Genomic DNA, 21,428 nt, shown 5'->3' on the forward strand with positions numbered 1-21,428 from the left:
GATGTACAGATTATATTTTTACATTTGATAAATTATACATATTTTTTGCGACGCTCCAAACTCTGGTAATCCCCCGCTGTTTCATATTATGTTGTTAAGAATAAGAAGTAAATAAAAAAATATATATTGCTTAATTAAATTTTATATTTAAATAGTTTATTAATAATAGTTATGTTCTTATATAATATATAGTTAGGTACACAGGATTTGGTTCATTCGCAGATTGGATGTGGACAGCAATCTGGATAAGGCTTGGAGAGATCGACTTCACTTAATTTGCAATTTTCCACGCTGATCACACCGCAACTGAAATCAATAATAGATTATTATTATTAATTTTGTTTAACTGTAAAAAAAAACTACACTTATATGGGAGTTACACTAAGACTTATGGTAGGTATTTTTAAAACGGCAGAAACAGTGAACGGCAGAAAGCTCCTCATGATTTCGTTTCAGGGCGATGGGGTTAAGTTATTATTTATGGTCAGATCCAAACAACGACATTTATTAATTGTGGATACTAATTCACACTTTCGACAAAAGACATTCATATATTATATCGACTGTAGAAAGACAAAAAGACGTTATATTGATAGGTTTTATTGTATAATAACGATGCACATGACTAAATACACGTTTTGTCTAAAGGATGTAAGCTGTAAATGCCGATTTATTAATTAAATTGAGCTGACAATTAAAAAAAAGTAGGAAGTGAAGTAGGAAAAACGACTTAATCATCATTTGTGTTGGTTTTCCTTTAAGTAACTAAATACTTAATATCAGATTATGAAAATAAAAACTAAATTACTTATAATTAATTATATAGCACTTCAAGGTTAAGTACTTATATCTACTTTGTATTTTAACTTTGACCATAACAAAAACGATTTGTGTCTCCTGTAATTTTTTTCCTTTCTACATTGGATATTAGATACATGGTTATGGAGTTGATTGGTTGATATTAACCCATAGCTTACGGGCCGTACAAAATTGTGTTTTTGCTAATTACTTTTCAAATGCAAATTAACACGTTAATTACAAAATTAATTAAAAGGGCCCGTAAGCATTGTGTAAAAAGGGGCTGGAGATTACAACATGCTCTCTTGCCGCAAAACAAGGTTAGAGAAGTCACATTTTCAATCGGATGCTTGCTAACATTGTCGAGGAAAAATGATCATCTACCTATCAGGTATAAAAAGGCTGAAAGCGGTTGTGTCGGCTGCTGCTGACTGCTTTCGTCTCATCCTGCTGGAGTTGTTCAGGTAAAACTGCGTACGTCAAAAATGACAACTTCTCATGATAGCACTTGAGGTTTTTTCAAAATTATAATATACCGATGTTACTGATATTTTGCTTATGAAGTATATTACCTACGTCGAAAGCGAAAAAATTTACTAATTATTTTTTAAATGTCATTTTCGACAAAAAACTATCTGTGTACATAGTAATAATATTTAGCTGAAAACAATGCTAAAATAAATAATTGTGTGAATATGTACACAAAATAAAATAGGAACTATGTGCCAAATATTCAAAAGAAAAACAACTTATGTAGGTACATGTGCCATTGGTAATGGATTAAAATGGAATTAAGTTCCAAGCTTCTATTACATCTCAAAGAAGGCGTTAGGAATAATATGACCATACGTTTTGATAAAATTGACAGGTGCCTAATGTTACATTATGTGAACATGGTTAAGATTAGTGTTTAAAAAACCAGGTTCAGCTCTTCCACAGATGAATTCAGTTGGTACTTAGTTCATGTTTTAGGTACAAATGATATAGTGCTTTTTATCAAACCCCTTTGAATACTTAAAGTTATTTGCTATAATTGAACAATAATCATTTTTTTAAATTATAATTTTGAATGGTTTTTGTTGAATAACTTTTTTTGGAATATTTGGCACATAATTCCTATTTCATTTCGTGACTATAGGATAAAAAAAGAAAAACTCACGTTCGTATTGAAATTGTGAAAGACTTGTCACAGCGCATTGCACCGCAGGCGCCTGGTGTTTGGTAATCTTTTCCGATCTTCATCGCGAGGTCATAGTATTTGCTGAAGCATTTATTTGGATGGGCTGAAAGAAAAACAAAAATCATTAATAAAATTAGTGTGCACTCTTAAAAAAACTATGAAAGCACCTGTAATATATTAATAAGTATTATTAGTAATTGGCCCCAGTCCCAGTCCCAGTTCTCTAAATATATTATTTAAGACTCCAAAAAACGATTGAGGGCGGTAAGGGGTTTACTGATTTATATTAATAGTTTATGTATTTATCCATATTGATTATACAACAAAACTAGATATATATTTAATAAAGATGATATTTTTCTTGCCTTTTATCGGCAAATTCATTAAAAAATTAACATCTTAACATTGCATCTTCAGTAACAATTAATTCAGAAAATAATGTAAGACAGCAAAATAATGGCTGTGTGTATTTTGTACACTACCAATATTTGGTACTGTACTCCACGATGCTAATGAGAGCTAATTTTGAATGAGTTTTTCAAAACTGTTCAGAGATTCTACTTCACGAAGTCCCCGAATTTTAAATGTTTAATAATTACTCAAATATTTGATTTTAATTTTGAAACCCCCTTTAGGGCGCAAGGCCTCCCAGTGCGCGAATCCCGATTGGACCCAAATTGGTCCAATCGCGCTCAAGCCTGATAGTAACTACATTACAGCGCATTTTTTCTCGTTACGTTCCGAGGCTTATGTGATTATGCGACGAAGGATTTGTGACCACAAACGAATTGTTTTAAAGACAATTGGCAGCTTATTACATATAAGTATATTAAAATGAAGTTAAGTATCTCAACAATTAGGTCATACGAATAAAACGGTTCACGTTTACTGTGAGCGTACAGCGTGATATCTACTTCTATATGCGTTTGCATCTGATATCATAATTATAATTATTGATGACTTATTGATTTGATTTAATAATATTGTGTTCAGAGTTTCCCAAACTCCACAATGCATTGTTTCTCAATCTTTTTTGACCTGTTGCCTATTTTTGAGTATTTTAATTAACCTTGTCATTATTAATATTGGACGCTATTCAATATAATTAGCATGCTATTTAAATGTGATAATTAAAAAGAAATTATCTAGTCAGCACTCAGTGTGTTAAATTTTACTTGGTCATTGTGTATGCTTTTTATATTTCCCCGCAGATATTTCAAGGGGTTTTTAATATACTTCTCTCATAGCTAGATATTTGGATTTCACACACATATCTCTCAATCTAATAACAATATACCTACTGTACTTGCTAATTTTTGTTAATTTGGAGAAAGTCTAGTATTCTAAATTTGGAATATCTACATAACTTCTAAAATAGATAACGTAATGAAATAAAAATGTAATGTTGTTGTTTGATTTAATAAAACTCATTTTTTTTGTAGTGCTTATTCCACTTTATTAAATACATTTGGACCGGTTTCGTGCGCCTCAGAGGGACATTTTCAACTGTCTGTGAAAATGTCCCTCTGAGGTGGACGAAACCGATCCAAATTTATTTATTACAATGGAATAAGTGCTACAAAAAAAATGCGTTTTATTAAATCAAACAACAATACAATGCAGTTCTACCATGAATTGACAGTTAAAAAAATAAAATAAAAATGTAATAATTTTACTTTATGTTTACGTTTTTTAAACATGTATCTTAAACGCATTTTAATTATTGTGACATCATAATCATATACATATTATTTCAATGCACCTTCTTTATGTACCTATGTGTAAACTTAATACTAATTGTTTGATCTAAGCCTACAATATAAGGAATTATTCCAGACATGTCTACAATTATTTTTAAATAGTTATAATATTACCATGTTCTTCTTCCGCGTCAATGTAAAGTAATACGGTTTTTGAAATAGGTGTTAAGCTATAATTTAAAGTTCAATTTCACTCTATATAATTTTATTGTAATATTATGGTATTCATATTGTTCAATAAGAAAATCTCCGCAATGTCTGAGTAGAATTGAATTATGCTCTAGAATGTACAGAGTAAAATGTTTGCGCCAAACTATGAGTGAGTACAGAGGAAAACATTGCTCAGACGGCATGAAGACATACATTGGCATTACGTGGCTCGGTACAATAACAAACAAATTGGTCATAAATAATATTATTGAATAACGATAATAATACAATAAAATAGCATAAAAACTTCCTGTCATAACACAATTTAACAATATCGCTCATCAATCATTTAGTCATTGTTATTAATGTTATTATGATTTGTAAAACCTCTAAAATTTCCACACTATTCTGACACAATATAGATATATTCACTCATTTAAAATATTGTGTGCCATTTGAAAGATATAAGAGTGAGTGATAAGGCCACCAAATAATAGTGTATCTTGTCGGACATTATTGTTGTTAATGAGCTCGTTTTATGTAATTCATGTCACGGACATTTTGTTGTCAAACAACAAAGCATTAGCATTTTTTTCTACCGGCCCAAAGGGTAAATGTATATCTTATGATAGGTGGGCGTTCCTATTTCAAATTTGACACATAAGTTTGTTTCTTACCGACTATAAAGCTTTACTAAACCGTAAAATCAAATTACCTATCTGTACATTAAAACAACAACAAATACGTACCTATCTAATGTTAATAAGTTTCAATGGGAGAAAAATAATACGTCATTAGCTGTTATTATCTACCAATTCTCCTTGAAAAAAAAATGATTAAAATAATATATTTAAAACTATCGACTGATGTTAGGTAATTACTTTGAACATTGACGTATTTTTATATGGAGTAAGGAAAAAATAAAATAACTACAGAATTTTATCTGTCTTGAATCATTTATAATTGTTTTTATTCTTTCGTAATAAGCAAAAATAAATAAAAATGATAGTGATATAAAAATAAACTCTATCTGCATTGTAATAATAAGTGTCAATTTCCATACAGTGTTAATGTGTATGCCATTTTTATTAATATCTTTTAATTTAAAATAAATGAACATACTTATTAAAATATTATGGAGTATTTTTAAAGATAATAAACTATTATAATTAAAAATAATAGAATATATTTATTGTATGTAATTATTCACACGATTAAGTTGGATCGTGTCTACAATAGATTTCTTAGATTTCTCTACTTAAGGGGGGACATGCTCGTCGAAGGTAAAAATTGAGTTTTTATTGTATTTTCAAACCATGATCCTGGACACTCCTTAAACGTTGTAGATAATCTCTTTATATAATTTTGAAGCCTTATTATCCTTTATAGTTATTTTAAACATTTGATGACTGCATAAAGTATTTTTGTTACATAAAATAGTATTCTTTTAAACCTCTCGCTCTAATGTTTTAGAATATAGTCATATTTCGGTACATAACTGTGCAGTGGTGTTAAGATTTTTTACATTTATTAATTTTTAAACGCATTTATAAAACCATTAGCATAATTTATTACGAGATAATTTTTGTAAAATATTCACGATAAAAAATTATATTGATAATCTCTGTGATCCCAAATTTGACAAGAATTAGGCATTTTATTATTCAAAAAATCGGCAAGATTAACACATTTCAAGATGATTCTAAAGATATTTATTATAAGCTATGTCTTTGACCATTCAAGTGTGATAAACATCTTATGAATAATGATTGCTTTATAATAATTATTGACCTAAGAATAAGGTAGTGTTTTTTTGAAATACGCCATTTCTTTTGTCATTCCCCAGTGGTTAAGCTACAACATACGGCCGTAGCCATAAATTGACAAACTATAATTGAAGTAGGGAGTAAAATGATATTGACGCGCGTGTTTGAACATGTACCGTTTAAAAAAAAAATTTAAAAAAAATCGGTTAGGTACATGTTCAAACACGCGCGTTAACATAATTTTACTCCCTGCTTTAATTATAGTTTGTCATTTTATGGCTACGGCCGTATGTTGTAGCTTAACCACTAGGGAATGACAAAAGAAATGGCGTATTTCAAAAAAACACTACCTTATTCTTAGGTCAATAATTATTATAAAGCAATCATTATTCATAAGATTTTTATCACACTTGAATGGTCAAAGACATAGCTTATAATAAGTATCTTTAGAATCATCTTGAAATGTGTTAATCTTGCCGATTTTTTGAATAATAAAATGCCTAATTCTTGTCAAATTTGGGATCACAGAGATTATCAAAATAATTTTTTATCGTGAATATTTTACAAAAATTATCTCGTAATAAATTATACTAATGGTTTTATAAATGTGTTTAAAAATTAATAAATGTAAAAAATCTTAACACCACTGCACAGTTCTGTACCGAAATATGACCATATTCTAAAACATTAGAGCGAGAGGTTTAAAAGAATACTATTTTATGTAACAAAAATACTTCATGCAGTCATCAAATGTTTAAAATAACTATAAAGGATAATAAGGCTTCAAAATTATATAAATAGATTATCTACAACGTTTAAGGAGTGTCCAGGATCATGGTTTGAAAATACAATAAAAACTCAATTTTGACCTTCGACGAGCATGTCCCCCCTTAAGGACATACAGATTCTTTCCGTATGAAATCCCGACTCGTTTTCTTCTGGGTATGCTTTCAATGCAATCCCTGTTCACTCGATGAGTGATTGCCATTTCTTTTTACTTCTTCGTGGGTTCATTTACAATCTGCATATACTGGAAAATATTAATTTTCATGTTCCCACCAATATCACTCGTAACTCTGCGGTCTTCATTATACCCGGTCGCAGGTCCATCCTGCGATGTTTCATGATGCTGTGTATCGTTCGATTAATCTTATTGATGGCACCATAAAGGTTGATTTAATTTTTAATAACTATATCATGTATTTAATATCTACATAGGAACACATTTTTTTTTATACTTTCTTGTTATATTGGTTGTTATTTGTAATTAAGTTATTTTTTATAATTTTTATTTATTATGTATTATGGCAAATTAGCCAATCGATGTAATGCCGTAATACTGTGTTTTCTATATAAATAAATAAAACAAATCAATAAATAAATTTCAAATGAATTTTATTATCATAGTAATTATTATAGGTGATTCTTACAATTTTTTATCAGATATCTATTAGATATCTATCAGATACCTTTTTAAAAGAAAAATACCATTTTATGTTAAATCTTGTATGGAATTGTGTATCCTGTATATATCAATGCTTTGGAATGTAAATTAAATATTAAAATTTAAATTTATACTAAAAAACATGTCGTTATATAGAATAGCCGGAAATGTTTAAACACGTTGACAGAGAAATGTCTGACGTGAACGATTGACCGTAGACTTGCATAATACATTTTAATCTCAGATTTTTTAGGCATTTATTTTATTATTTTATGGTTGATACATTATTTAGGAATATAGAAATACATCTACAGGTGTTATTGGTAAACATCACACTTATTGGTGGTATAAAATACTATGGTGCGTCAAATATGTGTACTATAGATTTTTGAAACGTTATAGCGGCAATATTTTTTTCTGATTCCCACCAAAATTGACATTTGTGTTCAGTGTTGTTTAGCAAATAATCATGAAAATATACACAATTGTTCAGCGTAAGTATACAAATCTATTCGAGTTACATTTCGGGTATTACGATAAATCTCTGGTCAAAATAATCGAGCGACAGGGCATACTATTAGCAATTTAATTGGAAAATTTGAGTCAAATGATAATGTTTGGGATGTTAAAAATCCAACCCGTCAAAAACGTAAACTAAAAAAATGTTGTGAATCAAAGCGTATAAAATACAGATAACATAAGAATTTTCTTAAACCGACTGGTGCGTTGAAATTTTGCTGAGTTTTAGAGCAACTTGAAATATATCTCTTATTTGATAATCCTTTATTTACCGTAAAACTATGTAGTGAATAAACAATAATTATAATTTTATTATTAGAGTATTCAAAGTAAAGCACCTATCTTTGAAGCCGTGGATCACGGACTTGGTCCAGCAGTTGGGGAAAAAATGCATAGGTATTGTTTTTGTATGAGAATTTCATCCAGTACAAGGACCAAATTGTTGGGCGAATGGCTAATAATAAGCATTCTTCGTAAAAAAAGATCGGTTATATAACTTCCACTCTTGAAAACCCATACGTTGCGCTTTTAAGTGGTTATTAGTTTTATGTAATATCGCAGAATTTGTTTTTTGAATCTGTCTTCGCGTATAGGTAGCGTCTTGCCAAATCTTATTTATCACAAAGTAAAGTAGAGTCGATTTTCACACCAGCATGGATGCAGCTTTTGGCGATCGTATTTCAACGTCACCTATAGAGAAAATACGTGTTGCGTTTAGCCCCGCGTACGGCGTGTATGTTAAACAAATTGAACACAAGCACGCTGCACGCCCCGCACTGAAAAACGCTGTCACTGGGGCATTACGCTAACTTCTAACACTACTAATCGGAAGTTAGTACATTGCAGTAGCCTTCGGTGCGAATAAAATGATAATATAATGAGTGAAATTATATACATAAATGAATAGGTAATAATACTAATAATACATAGTCGACTACTTGTCTAGTAAAATTCGGATAATAATATAACCTTTGATACTTTAAGGGCTTGCGCAGACAGAGCGCGGTCAGGCGGTCTGCGTTCCGCGTTCGGAGTTCGGCGTTCTTTGTACTGTATGGACTTCATACTGTATGGGTACACAGCTGGCGGTCAGACCGCGCCGGTCAATTGGAACGCTAGAGTTCTGGAGTTCTATGCCCGGAATTACAAAGAACGCCGTACCTCCCGTCCAGTCCCGTCATAGGAATTTGAGCAGTCACACAACATAGAGCGAAACCACACGGGGGAGTGAGTACGCAACAGCGGTGCTTTCTCACTTCCACTCGCAGTCGGAATATAGCGGTCTCGCATTATGCAGCGCTTGTGTCAGTACAACGTTTGTAAACAAATGGAACGCTTATTGTTGACCGCCACCTGTCTGCTGTCCCTGAACGTTAGCGGTCAACGGTCGGTTGAACGCAGAACTCCGACCGCTCTCTGTCTGCGCAAGCCCTTATACTATAAACAGTGTAAGTTTTTTTGTCGGTGAATGATATTATGTTTATTTGAATATATTATTTAAAAAAATATGTTAACTACGCAGATGATGAAAAGTGACATTGGAAAAAATAGCTACTGAATCTTGTCCTTAAAATGTAATAAAATAATACTTAGTAATGTAACGGTGATAAGTAATTTTCATTTTATCTATGGTAATAATATGACCAGTATTTTCATTTCTCTCAGTTAACATCAAATAAAAAAGTAGATTAAAGTCTCAGTATATAACACTATGATGCCCTGTGTTGTGGTTATCCCAAAATATAAATGTAAAATTCTCATGTTGCCTTTTCAATGAATACTCCTTTTAAAAGTGAATACAAACAACTTTCGGGCAACCCAATGCGCAATGCACTGGCTTAGATTCCCGCCAGGTTAGAATCTACAGGTTAGATTCCCGGTATGGTCATAACTCGTAATACTTTCTACGCGGTTTTATCAAAGCCTGAGTGTTTCTATGGTTATTTCATTGATACTGCTAAACGACTCCCACTGTTATTTTAGTGTTCAATTAATATAATTAAGAGCGTACATAAGTGAAACGGCTAATAATTTTCAACTGTATGTGGAACGAAATTTCGGCCGCGTTGCCATTCGGAGAGCGATAGTAGACCTGTTTGCACGTAAATTTGTTTTGTGACGGCGTCGGTGGAATATATTCTTACATCGTGTAAAGATGACTAAAAAACGTTCCGCATGTACTTGAAAAAGAAAACCTGTCAATGAATGTACTATTATTATTACGTATATAATAATAATACGAATAAATTATTATATTATTAATTAGAAAATAATTATATTTAATGATAATAGTTTACTCAAGAACGAAAAATAATTTTGAAATCGTCTCTATATTTACATAACCTCAGATAACTTTAGGTCTAAATAAGTCAGTTAAATTATTTTTTTTTAATTTTCTGCAAACATAGTCATTTTAGAATACATAGATTTATCAATGTTGACATTTTGAACCCATACTATCAAAAAACAAAATATATATTTAACATAATAGATAATGAGTATATTCGTAACTATATATTTATCGATAGCGATACCCTGTGATTTCGTCCGTATGAAATATAAAGTAGATATATAATATGCAGAATGAAGAAATATACAACTAGATAAAAAAAACGGCTGGATCTATGTGTGCGTCAATCTATCCGCACCGGGAAACACAAACTTAATGAATACTGGCTTTCCCTACCTGCGCATCTATTCTATACACGAGGCTGCTATCGTCGGCTATTGACGGTATTTTATCATATTTATGTATCGAGGTGGTTAATTGTGAGAATAAATTAACCGAAAAAGGTGATTTGTTTAAACAGTCCCTCTCTTGGCTTGTGTTAACTTTTAGAGCGAGATCGACAGTTTAGACGGCTAACTTATTATAACAATTATAATACCTCAATACATATTTAATATGATAAACAACCTTCAATAACCGCCGATAATCGCCTTGTTAAAAATAATAAATAAATAATAAAATTTTATTACTACCACACCTAGTAGCCAGTTTCAATTAATTTTGTGGTCCCTGATCTGTATATTACTTCACCATTCCACTGTTACTATCTGACCACTGTACTGGACCACTCGTGATGGATTGTTGCAAGTGCGTTTTTTTCGAAAATTTTTATATGAATTTCGGATTAAACACCGAAAGCATATTTTTATGTGTAACTGGTTTCACACTGTCTTATAATATATATATATTTAAAAGGGCTAAGCTAAATACGAATGTAGGTACATTATTTTTACATTTAAAAAATTATGTAAATTTCAGATGAGCAATCGCATCCAGTACCTACATTGTAAACAAAAGCAAGGTCGCCATTAAAAAAAAATATTTACAAAACAAAACATTCGACAAATTGGAAAATAACAGAACACCTTATTACGTATGTCGTGTGGTATAATAAAACAAAAACATGCCGCCATCTTTAAATGATGCTAATCCGAATAATAGTGTATCGCTATCAATTAATAGTTATCAATTGGTACTAAAGAGTAATAAAAAACTATAAAATTTAATGTGTTTCCATTATACAATAGTTGGTAATTCTAAATATGTACGCTTTTGGTATAGGTACAATAATAAGTAGTCTACAATATTATATTCATAGAAAATATTTTTGTATTTAGAAAAAAAATAGTTTGTTTCATGTTATGTATATTTTTTAATTCGTGGAAGCACTCTGTTTTTTTACCAAAAACTAATCCTAAATTTCCGGGATTCCAGCATTTTTTAAATCCCGGTCTTCAGAATACCGGTATCACAAATCCACTAAAAGCTACTTACTTAAAATAATAGATTGGTCTTAGAATATTCACAATATAAGTAATTATACACTTGGACAAATAATACAATACACTATATATTTAAAAAGTTGTGCGACATCAAACAATAATGATTATTATTGTTACTTTTTTGAAGTCTTAATTTAATGTTGACAACAGAAATAGCTACCGAATAAAAAACACATTAATTTGTTGAATTTAATAATAATATAACCATTCGTATATTATTGTTTCAAAATTATCATATTTAAGAGGCTGAGGATTAAATGAATACAAGTGATATATAATTAAATAATGAACAGTTTTCACATCATAATAATATATTCAATTTATGTGTTCACACATGTAACTGTTTTTAATGAAAAGTTATATGCATTTTCCCTCTTACATTGGATTAATTATATGAAATTTGATGTAGGTACCTATATAATGTTCTAATTATTTTTAATTTAGTTTGAAGCGAACATTATCGTCATTCATAAACTAAAATAATTATTAATTTAAACTGACGTTTACATGTTATATTCTATTTTAATAATTTTTAAAAGAAATTTTATTGATAATTTTATGTTATTTATTATTTTAGAATATGATTTTATAACCCAAAACAACTGTCAATATATTATATAATTCACTACAGTAGAATTAATAAAATGGTTTTGTTTTTAAAACCACTGACACATGAAGAAACAACTATTTTTTAATAGTAATAAACACAAAATAGATTAAAGGATAGACATGGAAAAGTTAGGATAAACAATCAAGATTCTTAAGCCAGATTCGATTTATCACTTTATGACGGTCATGCTATCATAAATCGCAAGCAACACAAAGGGCACTGAGTGTCCTCAAAGATTGCCAACATTGAATCCGCGTTTCATTTACGTGACCAATTTTAATGTAGGTTAAACATGAAACTATTAAAAATAACATATTATTTAACACGTGTTTAAAGTTACCCCATATTTTTATTCACGTTCGAGATTTTAAACTTGTTACAGTCTCACTTAGAAGGTAACCTACTATTAATTCATTATTGATGTGTTTCCTGGTAATATATTATTTTGTATATTATTGTATGCAAGGCGTCATTTACAAACAGTTGAATTGAATTTTGAAATTGTTTTACTTAACTTGTTTAACCGGTGCACTTGTATTCATTAAAATCTAAGCACCTTAATAATATTTAGTAATACAACTTAGTATTCAACGAAAATATAGTAATATAAACTTGTTTACCTTCATTTCTGGTTCCCATTTCAAGATACGTGGCTGCGTAAGTCGTGGAGAAGAAAGCTGCAATAATTAGCAGCAAAAACGACGACGTAACTACACGATTCATTTTGGCAATTATAATGGTAATTTTATCACACTGTGTTTAGTTTTGAGGCTGTTTATTCACGCGGGAGTACAGCGTGCAACAGACTGTCAATGCTCACTGAAGCGAGTTTGACGTTTCACAGTGTTTATAAAAGTATTGTTGTGTTTGTCCGCTTAACCCGTAGATGGACATCATCAAAACAACGTGACTCACGATGCGATCGAGTATCGCGGACGCACGCCTGCAGTGACAGGGATTGGAAACAAATTTTATTTCAAATCTTTACATAACCAACTTATCATATATACAAAATTTATATTTTTCATTACAAGAGTTTCAGCTATTTATTTATTTCTGTAAACCAAAAGGCAAGATGAAATAGTGCCGAAAATTTTATGTAAAACGTCACGTCGACAAATTGAATGTTAGCGGATCTATTTTTGTGGATAATTAAGTGTTACGTACTAAAATGAAGAAATAGCAAAAGAATAAAATAAACGAGGTGTCATTTTTACAGTATTCAAGATTATTTTATCATTTCCGTGTTTAGATGTTTTTGTTATATACCTACAATCATGACCCCCACAAAGAGGGGGGCTTACAGGGCTCTAGCTTGGGGGCCCGGGCTCAGGAAGGGCCCGGCGTGGCGAGTCGACCAGATAAAGTGATAAATACACATCACAAATCCTCTCTAATAGTAAAAAAAAGTCGCCTGCCGCGCTATTTTCCTTCAACATTATTATTATTTCAAATTATGTGTTTGTACGATACAATTTTTTTGTGTATACTCGACAATTCCATATTTCAAATGGATATATTAAAATATTAAAAAAACACTAAAATATACACATTAATTTTACCGCGTACATCATTTGGAAAAAGCTACTGTGGAGCGTCACACTGCCTTTATCCTTAGCGATAGGTAGGGGGGCCCGCCAAAGATCCTAGCATAGGGGCCCACTTCAGGATGTGAGGGCCATGCCTTTAATACATATTAAACATATGTCTGACATGCATATCTTGCGAAAATTAGTGTGAAAATAAAATACTTATTATTTTGAGGAATCAAAAAAAATATAGCAAAATAGCACGAACGGTAAGTATTTATTATTAATAAAAATATAGGTTTACGATATGTTATAAAATTAATGTTTCACGAACTAGAACCCATTTTTTACGAGACGGAGCACTCTTCTCGAGATTTTTTTCGGGCTGGGACTGCGTTCCGGTGCACTCTTGTCCATTTCGAGCGCTAGATACATTCCTTACGTTTCAAACGATGTACCCTCACTGCTCTACAGAGAGCGGAGCACTGAGGTGACCTCACAATGTGTACCGAAATCTATGACTACAGAAAAAATAGTAGAACATTAATTCAATAATTTGTATTAACCGATCGATGTTAATAAAACATTATAATCATCTCGAAATATACGTATAAGACCATATTATTATAATAGTACGACGTTAACAAATTATATTATATATAAAGTAATATTATATGACAATTTATAATCAAAACCAGAAGAAAAAGCGCCAGTTATTTTAGGATGACCCTCTAACCGTTCGTGGTTTTCCATTTGCCGAACGACATGTCTTGAAAAATTGTCATTTGATCGGTTTGGTGACATCCATCACGTCACATACTCTTGTCTACTTCTTTATCCACTGGTTTATTTTGTTGTATATCCTAACATGCTCAAAAAACATAAATATTTTACTAATGATATATGAACTTACTGATATACGAACGTTTTAAGTAAACTCAATCCACAACATCGGACCGAATTATGTATTTGAAGACCAATCGATAAAGGTAATGACAAAATACTACTTTCAGAAATAGTACCTACATTACTGTTATTTAATGGTGGAAGTTTATTATGAATATACGTACTATATTTATTTTATATTTAGAACTTTACATTTTATATTAAATAAAAAAAATCTTTTTTAAACATGCCCAACTTTGGAGTATATAGACATCATACGGCGCCTTCAAGGTTTCCTGTCGCTCGCTAGTGCCAGGTTATGCCAGTATCTTGTAGCTCCGCCATATACACTCTGTAGATAGTATTTAGCAGTCTTCCAAGACGCCGGAATCCGGTTGGCTTCAAGAATAAGCAACCGGGTTGAAATTGCCTTCAGATGTTCGCACCAAGTAGCCGACCCAGGTGCAACGTTGCCTCTTCACTCTATAAGCGTGATGAGAGGCTGCCTCGTTCACTATCTTATCCCATCGTTACACCTAAAGTCATACCCAGTATACGTCGCAATCATCTATTCTCAATGCTTAGTATACGGTTGTTTTAAACCTTCGTAAGGTGCCATGACTACCATTAAAAGCAAGCATCGAATAGACTTCATTTGATTTTAACTGAGTGCAGTCGTGAGTTCCAGACTACTATAGTCATTCTTACTCAGATATCAAGCTTTCTTTACAAAATTCCATCTCCCGTGATGAGTACCAGTGGGTCTATTCTATACTTATCGACCGCTAAAGTGATAAAGTGATAAATATTATCAAACTTAGGGTAGGTTTGTATCAAAATATTAGCACTTATTGTAACAATTACACGAAGCTGATTTTTATTGTTGCAATAAGTGCTATATTTTGACAGCACCTATCTTGCTGCTGTTAAAATATCGCACTTATTGCAACAATAAAAACCAACTTCGTGTAATTGTTACATTAAGTGCTAATATTTTGATACAAACCTACCCTAAGTTTAATACTATTTGTCACTTTAGTGTTCGATGAGTATAGAATAGACCCACAGGTATTTGAAGCTGTCAACACTATTGATGTTTTACCCGTCGAAAATAAATCAGCAGTGTAAAATTATGGATCGTTGGTTTTTGAGAGAATATTAAATAAAAGTTATATGAATAGCCATTATACAGAAAAGCAAACTTGAAATTAAAAGATCTATTAGTCGTATTTAAAATTTTACTAAATTTATTATAAGTATGTATCTACTTGACTTAAAATAAATTGAGTTGTATTTTTGAATTTATTTTCAATCTAGATTGGTATTATACCGTGCCGGACTTTTCGCCATTCCATTTTAACGATTTAGTTATATATTTAAAATGCAAGGTTTTAGGTATATTATTATATTTTATAAATTTCCGATAAATCCATATTTTTACAACATATCCGATTTTTACACTGTAACAGTCTATTTTTAAGCAGGTCACGTATATAATATATGTTAATTTCGGGACATACCGATCGCTTCTAAATCAACGCTGGAAAAACCGAAAAGCATTTCGAATTCCGTTTGAATGAATCCTAATAGATGCCTACATTCCGTTTATTATTCTTCAACATGCATTTGTATACCATGCCGAATCATCTGTTTTCATCTTGTCATCGTATCGAATAGACATCCAAGTCATGATATATTTTGCTGTATGAGTTTTTTTTTTTTTTAATATTTACCGTCACTAATTTGTATTATTAACGATATTAATACAATCGACCGAAGGTAATTGATGGAATTTTAATTTAAATTCTAATGGATTCAAGCTCTGTACTATTTGGTGTACTGGTATCTGTACCTTTGGTGAGTATACACGACGCCTGAAGATGCCGAAAGGCGAAACCCGGGTCGCAAAAAACGACTTAAATGGAATAGTACAGAGCTTGAATCCATTAGAATTTATTAACGATATTTTGTATACAATTTCCACAAATTTCCCAGGTGAGGGTTGAGATAGTAACACCAACCAAAAGAAAACCAGATCATAGGTATATACGTAAAGTAAAAACTGTACTATCGTAATAGATTATTGGGTATCCACCGCGTGTACTTCTTTCTTTTTTCCTCGACGTTTCAATCCATAGAAACCATTAATAGGGATAGTGGGCTATGATTAAAAATGTCATGACTACCGATATTGTCAGCAAAATCCAATATTTGTTCCGGTATCTTTGGTTGTAACGATTGACACCATACTCTGAACAACGTTTGCTCTTAGCTAATCGGATTCCTTTTGGAATTCTTAAAGCGACGTTTGGATTCATACACCTATACTATATTTCATCATAATAAATATCTCTTGATAATGTCCTCTGCAACGAGCCCATAACGTCAAGGAAAGAATGAAGAAGTACACGCGGTGGAAACCCAATAATCTATTACGATACAAAATAACCGTGAAAGTCTCAAACATTATGAAATCTAGTTTCTGCCGATAATAGTCATGTTTTGCAGCTGGTGTCTCTAATTCAATATATTATTACGTACAGTATTTCTTTACATTGATTTTGTTTCATCTATTATTGACAATCCACCATCATTATGTGAGTACTGTTGTAAATATCGTATATAAATGTATAATAATAATTTTGGTGTAAGTGTTGTAACCTCTTAATTTTGTTTATCTTCTATGGAAGTCAGAGGGCCAAGCAGTTTCAATGTGTAGTATGGTATATTAAAAAAAAACGGAAGTTTCCACGTGGTAATAATATTTTTATTTCACCAAAAAATTTACATTTAAAAAAAACATTCATATAGGTACTGATTTACACAAAACTATACCTTAATATGTGCGTAAGATAAGGCCTTGAAGCATCGAAGAATGAATAACGTGTTTATACTTAAAAAATTAGTCTCAATTATGGTTTAATTACCAGTAGATAATAATATTACGGTGATTTGGATTGCGTCTGTTGGTTGTTTTTGAAACTTTACTGATTCCAAAATCGAGCGAAAGCGTAGGTCAAATATCTATAACTTATTAGATTATAAGACACCTAAAAATCTAAACTCAAATTGATAATATATTATATCAATATAATATACATTAGAGATTATTTTGTTTACTAAGTATTCATATATTATTAGACAGGTTTTTAGACAAAGACAGCCTTAAATTCACGATAACATCATAAAATTATTTTTTTAAACACTTCCTATAAATAGGCTTTACAATAATATATTTGTACGCGTTTTTTTCCTTCTTAGACCACAATTTTATCGGTAGTAATCATATTATTGCCGTCGCCTTGGTACTGAACTGACCTATTACAAATTCATGAATTTCATATAGCTACTCGTGGGCGCTAAAAAGATGTATATTTTTCCAATAATGGCGCCAACGATGGATTGATCGTTTTCGAAGCGGTGGGTCCCGCGTTTGACAATTTCACATGTTGTTATTGTTTTTAATATGGATCCAGAATCCGTACTATAGATACCAATGATTAAGCGAATACATAACAGGCCTTTCTTAAATTCTTCTGGATAAGAAGTCATACAGAGTAAGCAGGATATAATAGAGCAATGGAATATGAGACACACAATATCCGCGATGTGACCAATACCGGCGAAATTTATTCGACATAATATAGTCTGTGATACTGACATAAAAATATTTCACAATCTCACACATACCTATACTAACAGGTCACAGAGCAATGACGGATCTAAAAAAAGATTTATATTGAAGGACGATGACTGCTGTGATGTAACAGCTCATCTCAAATAGTGTGACATGTCATCAACGACTGCCTAATACTAGAAAAGGATTGATGACCACTCGGAACTCCATGTGGACAATATAATCTAATCCTGGCCAATAAGAAGAATCAAAAGAATAACATGATTAACTCTACATTTTATTTAAAACTGTAATCGAGCATTTCTTTTTAAATATCATAATCATAAATATGAATATTTAAATAATAATGTTATTATTATTTCTTTAAATCACCTTGTACGAAAAAAATGTACACGATTCGTAATAAATGAATTAACAAAAAACCCTTTTCTCAAGTCCTTTTGTAAAGATTTTAAATAATTTTCCAACATTTTACGAAAATGGAAACTGCCATTTTTGGTTCAAAACCCGTCATAAATAATATGCTTCATCGATGGCAAAAATGTCGAAAAAACTAAGCTGGAAATAATTAACTAAAGTGTTGCAAATATTTTAAAGAATTATAATTGCCAATCAGCATTTAAAAAAAATAATCCATCTACAGATAAAGTATTGAATGATCTGATACTGATAAAAGAGTATAATAGTATCGGAAGAAAAGTATCGTTAACTTTTTGAAGACCCTAGATGTGACCAAAGTTATACCAATTTTCTTGTTTTTATTTCTCTAGTTTTTTTCATCCTCGATATCACAACGACATAACTTTGTATGTCCAGCGGCCTTATGTTATAACTTGTGACATGAACTCACCCGACGACATGACGTAATTGTGACGTAAGCCAATACACGCTCGAGGCAAGCCGCCCAACACACACTGCTCACCATAGATATTATTATGCTGAAACACCTATTTGTGTATGGGGACAATGAATAACGCCAGTATTTGACTAGCGTTATTTTCTCGAATGCTATTATCACTCCGGTAGTACGTCACAATGATGTCATATGACGTCATGTCGACTGGGTGACTACAACTCGCAAGTTCTAACATAAGGCCCCAGGGGCCGTATGTTATAACTTGTGACATGAAGTCACCCGACGACACGACGTAATTGTGACGTAACCTCAATACACGCATCAAAGCAAGCCGCCCAAGCACACGGCTTACCATAGATATTATTATTCTGAAACACCTATTTGTGTATGGGGACAATGAATAACGCCAGTATTTGAGTAGCGTTAATTTCTCAAATGCTATTATCACTCCGGTAGTACGTTAAAATGATGTCATATGACGTCATGTTGACCGGGCGACTTCAACTCGCAAGTTACAACATAAGGCCCCTGTTGATACGGACCATGCGACTGTACACGCACACTTTGAAAGCTTACAGTTTTCTGAGCATTCTGTGAGTGATTCCATGATGTATTTTAGAAAAAATATAATATAATAATTATAATAATAAAAAAATATATATTTTCTGCAGAAATTTACTTTATTGAGACTGGCTGTGCAATTCGTTCGCATACCAATATTCAAAACCGCTATTTTACAATGCAACAGTAATGCTTCTATTACGTATCAATAAATACAATAATTAATATGTCATTTAAAATCGACCTGATACTATGCGAGCCACATGACGTTTCTACGTATCTAAGTCATCAGTGTCATCACAAAGTAATATTATAATATTATTGTAATTACTTGTGTTCATTGACTGAAAATCGACCGAAACAATACATTAAGATTGCACAGTTCCGAATTGTTTAGTAATGACACATTACTTGTTTACCTACGTAGTTAAAATTAATTGTGTTTTTTCCTACGATTTCCATTATATTAAGTTTACAATTTTATATCAATGCATATACCTGTAGGCACGTCACTGTATGGTAAACGTAGTTCTACCGTAACGTATTTACAATACATTTTATTTGACTACGTATTTTTAATTAATATATTATAAATCACGGATGATATAACAATGATTCTATTAATATTGGTTATCAGTAATTTTCCGTTAAGTCAGGGCATGGAGAACTTTTTCCGGTGTTTACCCTAAACTGAGTTAAATGGTTTAACCCTGCTCTCAGACTTCAAGTAAATAAAACAAACACAACTGATTGCTCATACAATTATTAAAATATACTTCTCACAGCGCAGGTCAACATTTAATAACATCTGTTTAAATAAATATGTAATTTATTATTTGCTTACATTTAGTCGTTATTAAATTATGTGGAATAAAAGTAATATATTATTATATTGCAAGAAGGAGAAGATTTATTTTGAAAATACAGACAGAATCAATATTTGATTAGATACATAGAGATTTAGCACACACACACATACATAATTATATATATATACCTATATCGGTGGCGAAGGGTGGAAGTAGGCACACTAAATTTTGTCAGTCATACGTATTTGGTTTCATTGAACTAAGACTACAAATTGCAGATATTTTTTTTAATTCAAATAAACCCTGCGTAAACCATGCCATAATAGTTAGTTGTTTAAAATTCATTAAACCCTGCCTAAAGCCTCAATTATATTGAGCTTATTTGTGAGCTGTTTATTGCCGAATTTAAAAACGGGCGATTCAGCTACTGCGATTTGATGATTACACATAAAACTTTCCATTCGCTGAGAAGCCACAAGCCAGTGACTATTTTGACAGAACGTAGTTCGTTTGTTTACCGGGAGGTTGGTACTGCGCTCTACTGCGCAGACGCAGTAAGCCCACACGCCGGCGCGTAGCGTGTAAAGTTGACCGGCTTTCAACTTTTCTCGGTAGAGTGTTTACAATCTGCTTATTAGCTTATTCGATGATTATACTGGGCGACTTTACGTGCAGATTGTAAATTCGCCAATAAACAGCTCGTAAAGAAACTCAATGTAATTGAGGCTTAAGCCACACCATAATATATGAAAAATATTCGTCCATCTTTAAAATATCTAAAATTATGTCATTAAATCACGCATAGTAGACAGTCTGCACTATTTTGTCTGATCGCCCATAGCGCACCTAAACATTATTATAGTTTGATCTACGCAGGGATAATTGAATTTTAAAAACTAACCAGCACTTTCTGCAATTTGTATTGTTAGTTCAATGAAAACAAATAAGTATGACTGACAAAGTTTAGTATACACTATTATTTATGTCGAATTTTAGCAGCCTACCTCCAATCCACACTACTGATAATATTTAAGTGTGCACTGTACGCATCTGTTATACTATTATGTTCATGCATCATTAATTTTCTTTCACTCGATTAAAATAAATGATTCTGTTTATAAATGTGTGCTTA

At 31.6% G+C, this 21,428-nt stretch overlaps 2 protein-coding genes across 2 annotated transcripts in view; one reads left to right on the forward strand and one right to left on the reverse strand.

Moving 5' to 3' along the window:
- Window positions 1-21,428, forward strand: part of eag (potassium voltage-gated channel protein ether a go-go) — a 319,631-nt gene that overhangs the window by 36,157 nt on the left and 262,046 nt on the right. The window lies entirely within an intron of this gene.
- LOC147070824 (uncharacterized) lies at window positions 125-12,916 on the reverse strand. The gene is made up of 3 exons (XM_085948847.1): window positions 12,640-12,916; window positions 1,958-2,081; window positions 125-306 (listed from the first exon to the last, which is right to left on the reverse strand). Exons 1-3 carry the CDS (start codon window positions 12,740-12,742, stop codon window positions 213-215), a joined length of 321 nt encoding a protein of 106 aa, XP_085804973.1. The 5' UTR covers window positions 12,743-12,916; the 3' UTR covers window positions 125-212.

Source organism: Rhyacophila brunnea, unplaced genomic scaffold (genome assembly GCF_057557595.1).
Source record: "Rhyacophila brunnea isolate RB1 unplaced genomic scaffold, BYU_Rbru_1.0 scaffold_21, whole genome shotgun sequence".
In the NCBI taxonomy this organism is placed as follows: domain Eukaryota; kingdom Metazoa; phylum Arthropoda; class Insecta; order Trichoptera; family Rhyacophilidae; genus Rhyacophila; species Rhyacophila brunnea.

Excerpts from the sequence above, each read along its gene's own strand:
- LOC147070824 (XM_085948847.1), bottom strand. The coding sequence starts at position 12,742 with ATGAATCGTGTAGTTACGTCGTCGTTTTTGCTGCTAATTATTGCAGCT. Across the intron at positions 2,082-12,639 it reads AATGGGAACCAGAAATGAAG|CCCATCCAAATAAATGCTTC; the intron begins GTAAACAAGTTT and ends TTTTTCTTTCAG. Across the intron at positions 307-1,957 it reads TTCACAATTTCAATACGAAC|TTGCGGTGTGATCAGCGTGG; the intron begins GTGAGTTTTTCT and ends TATTGATTTCAG.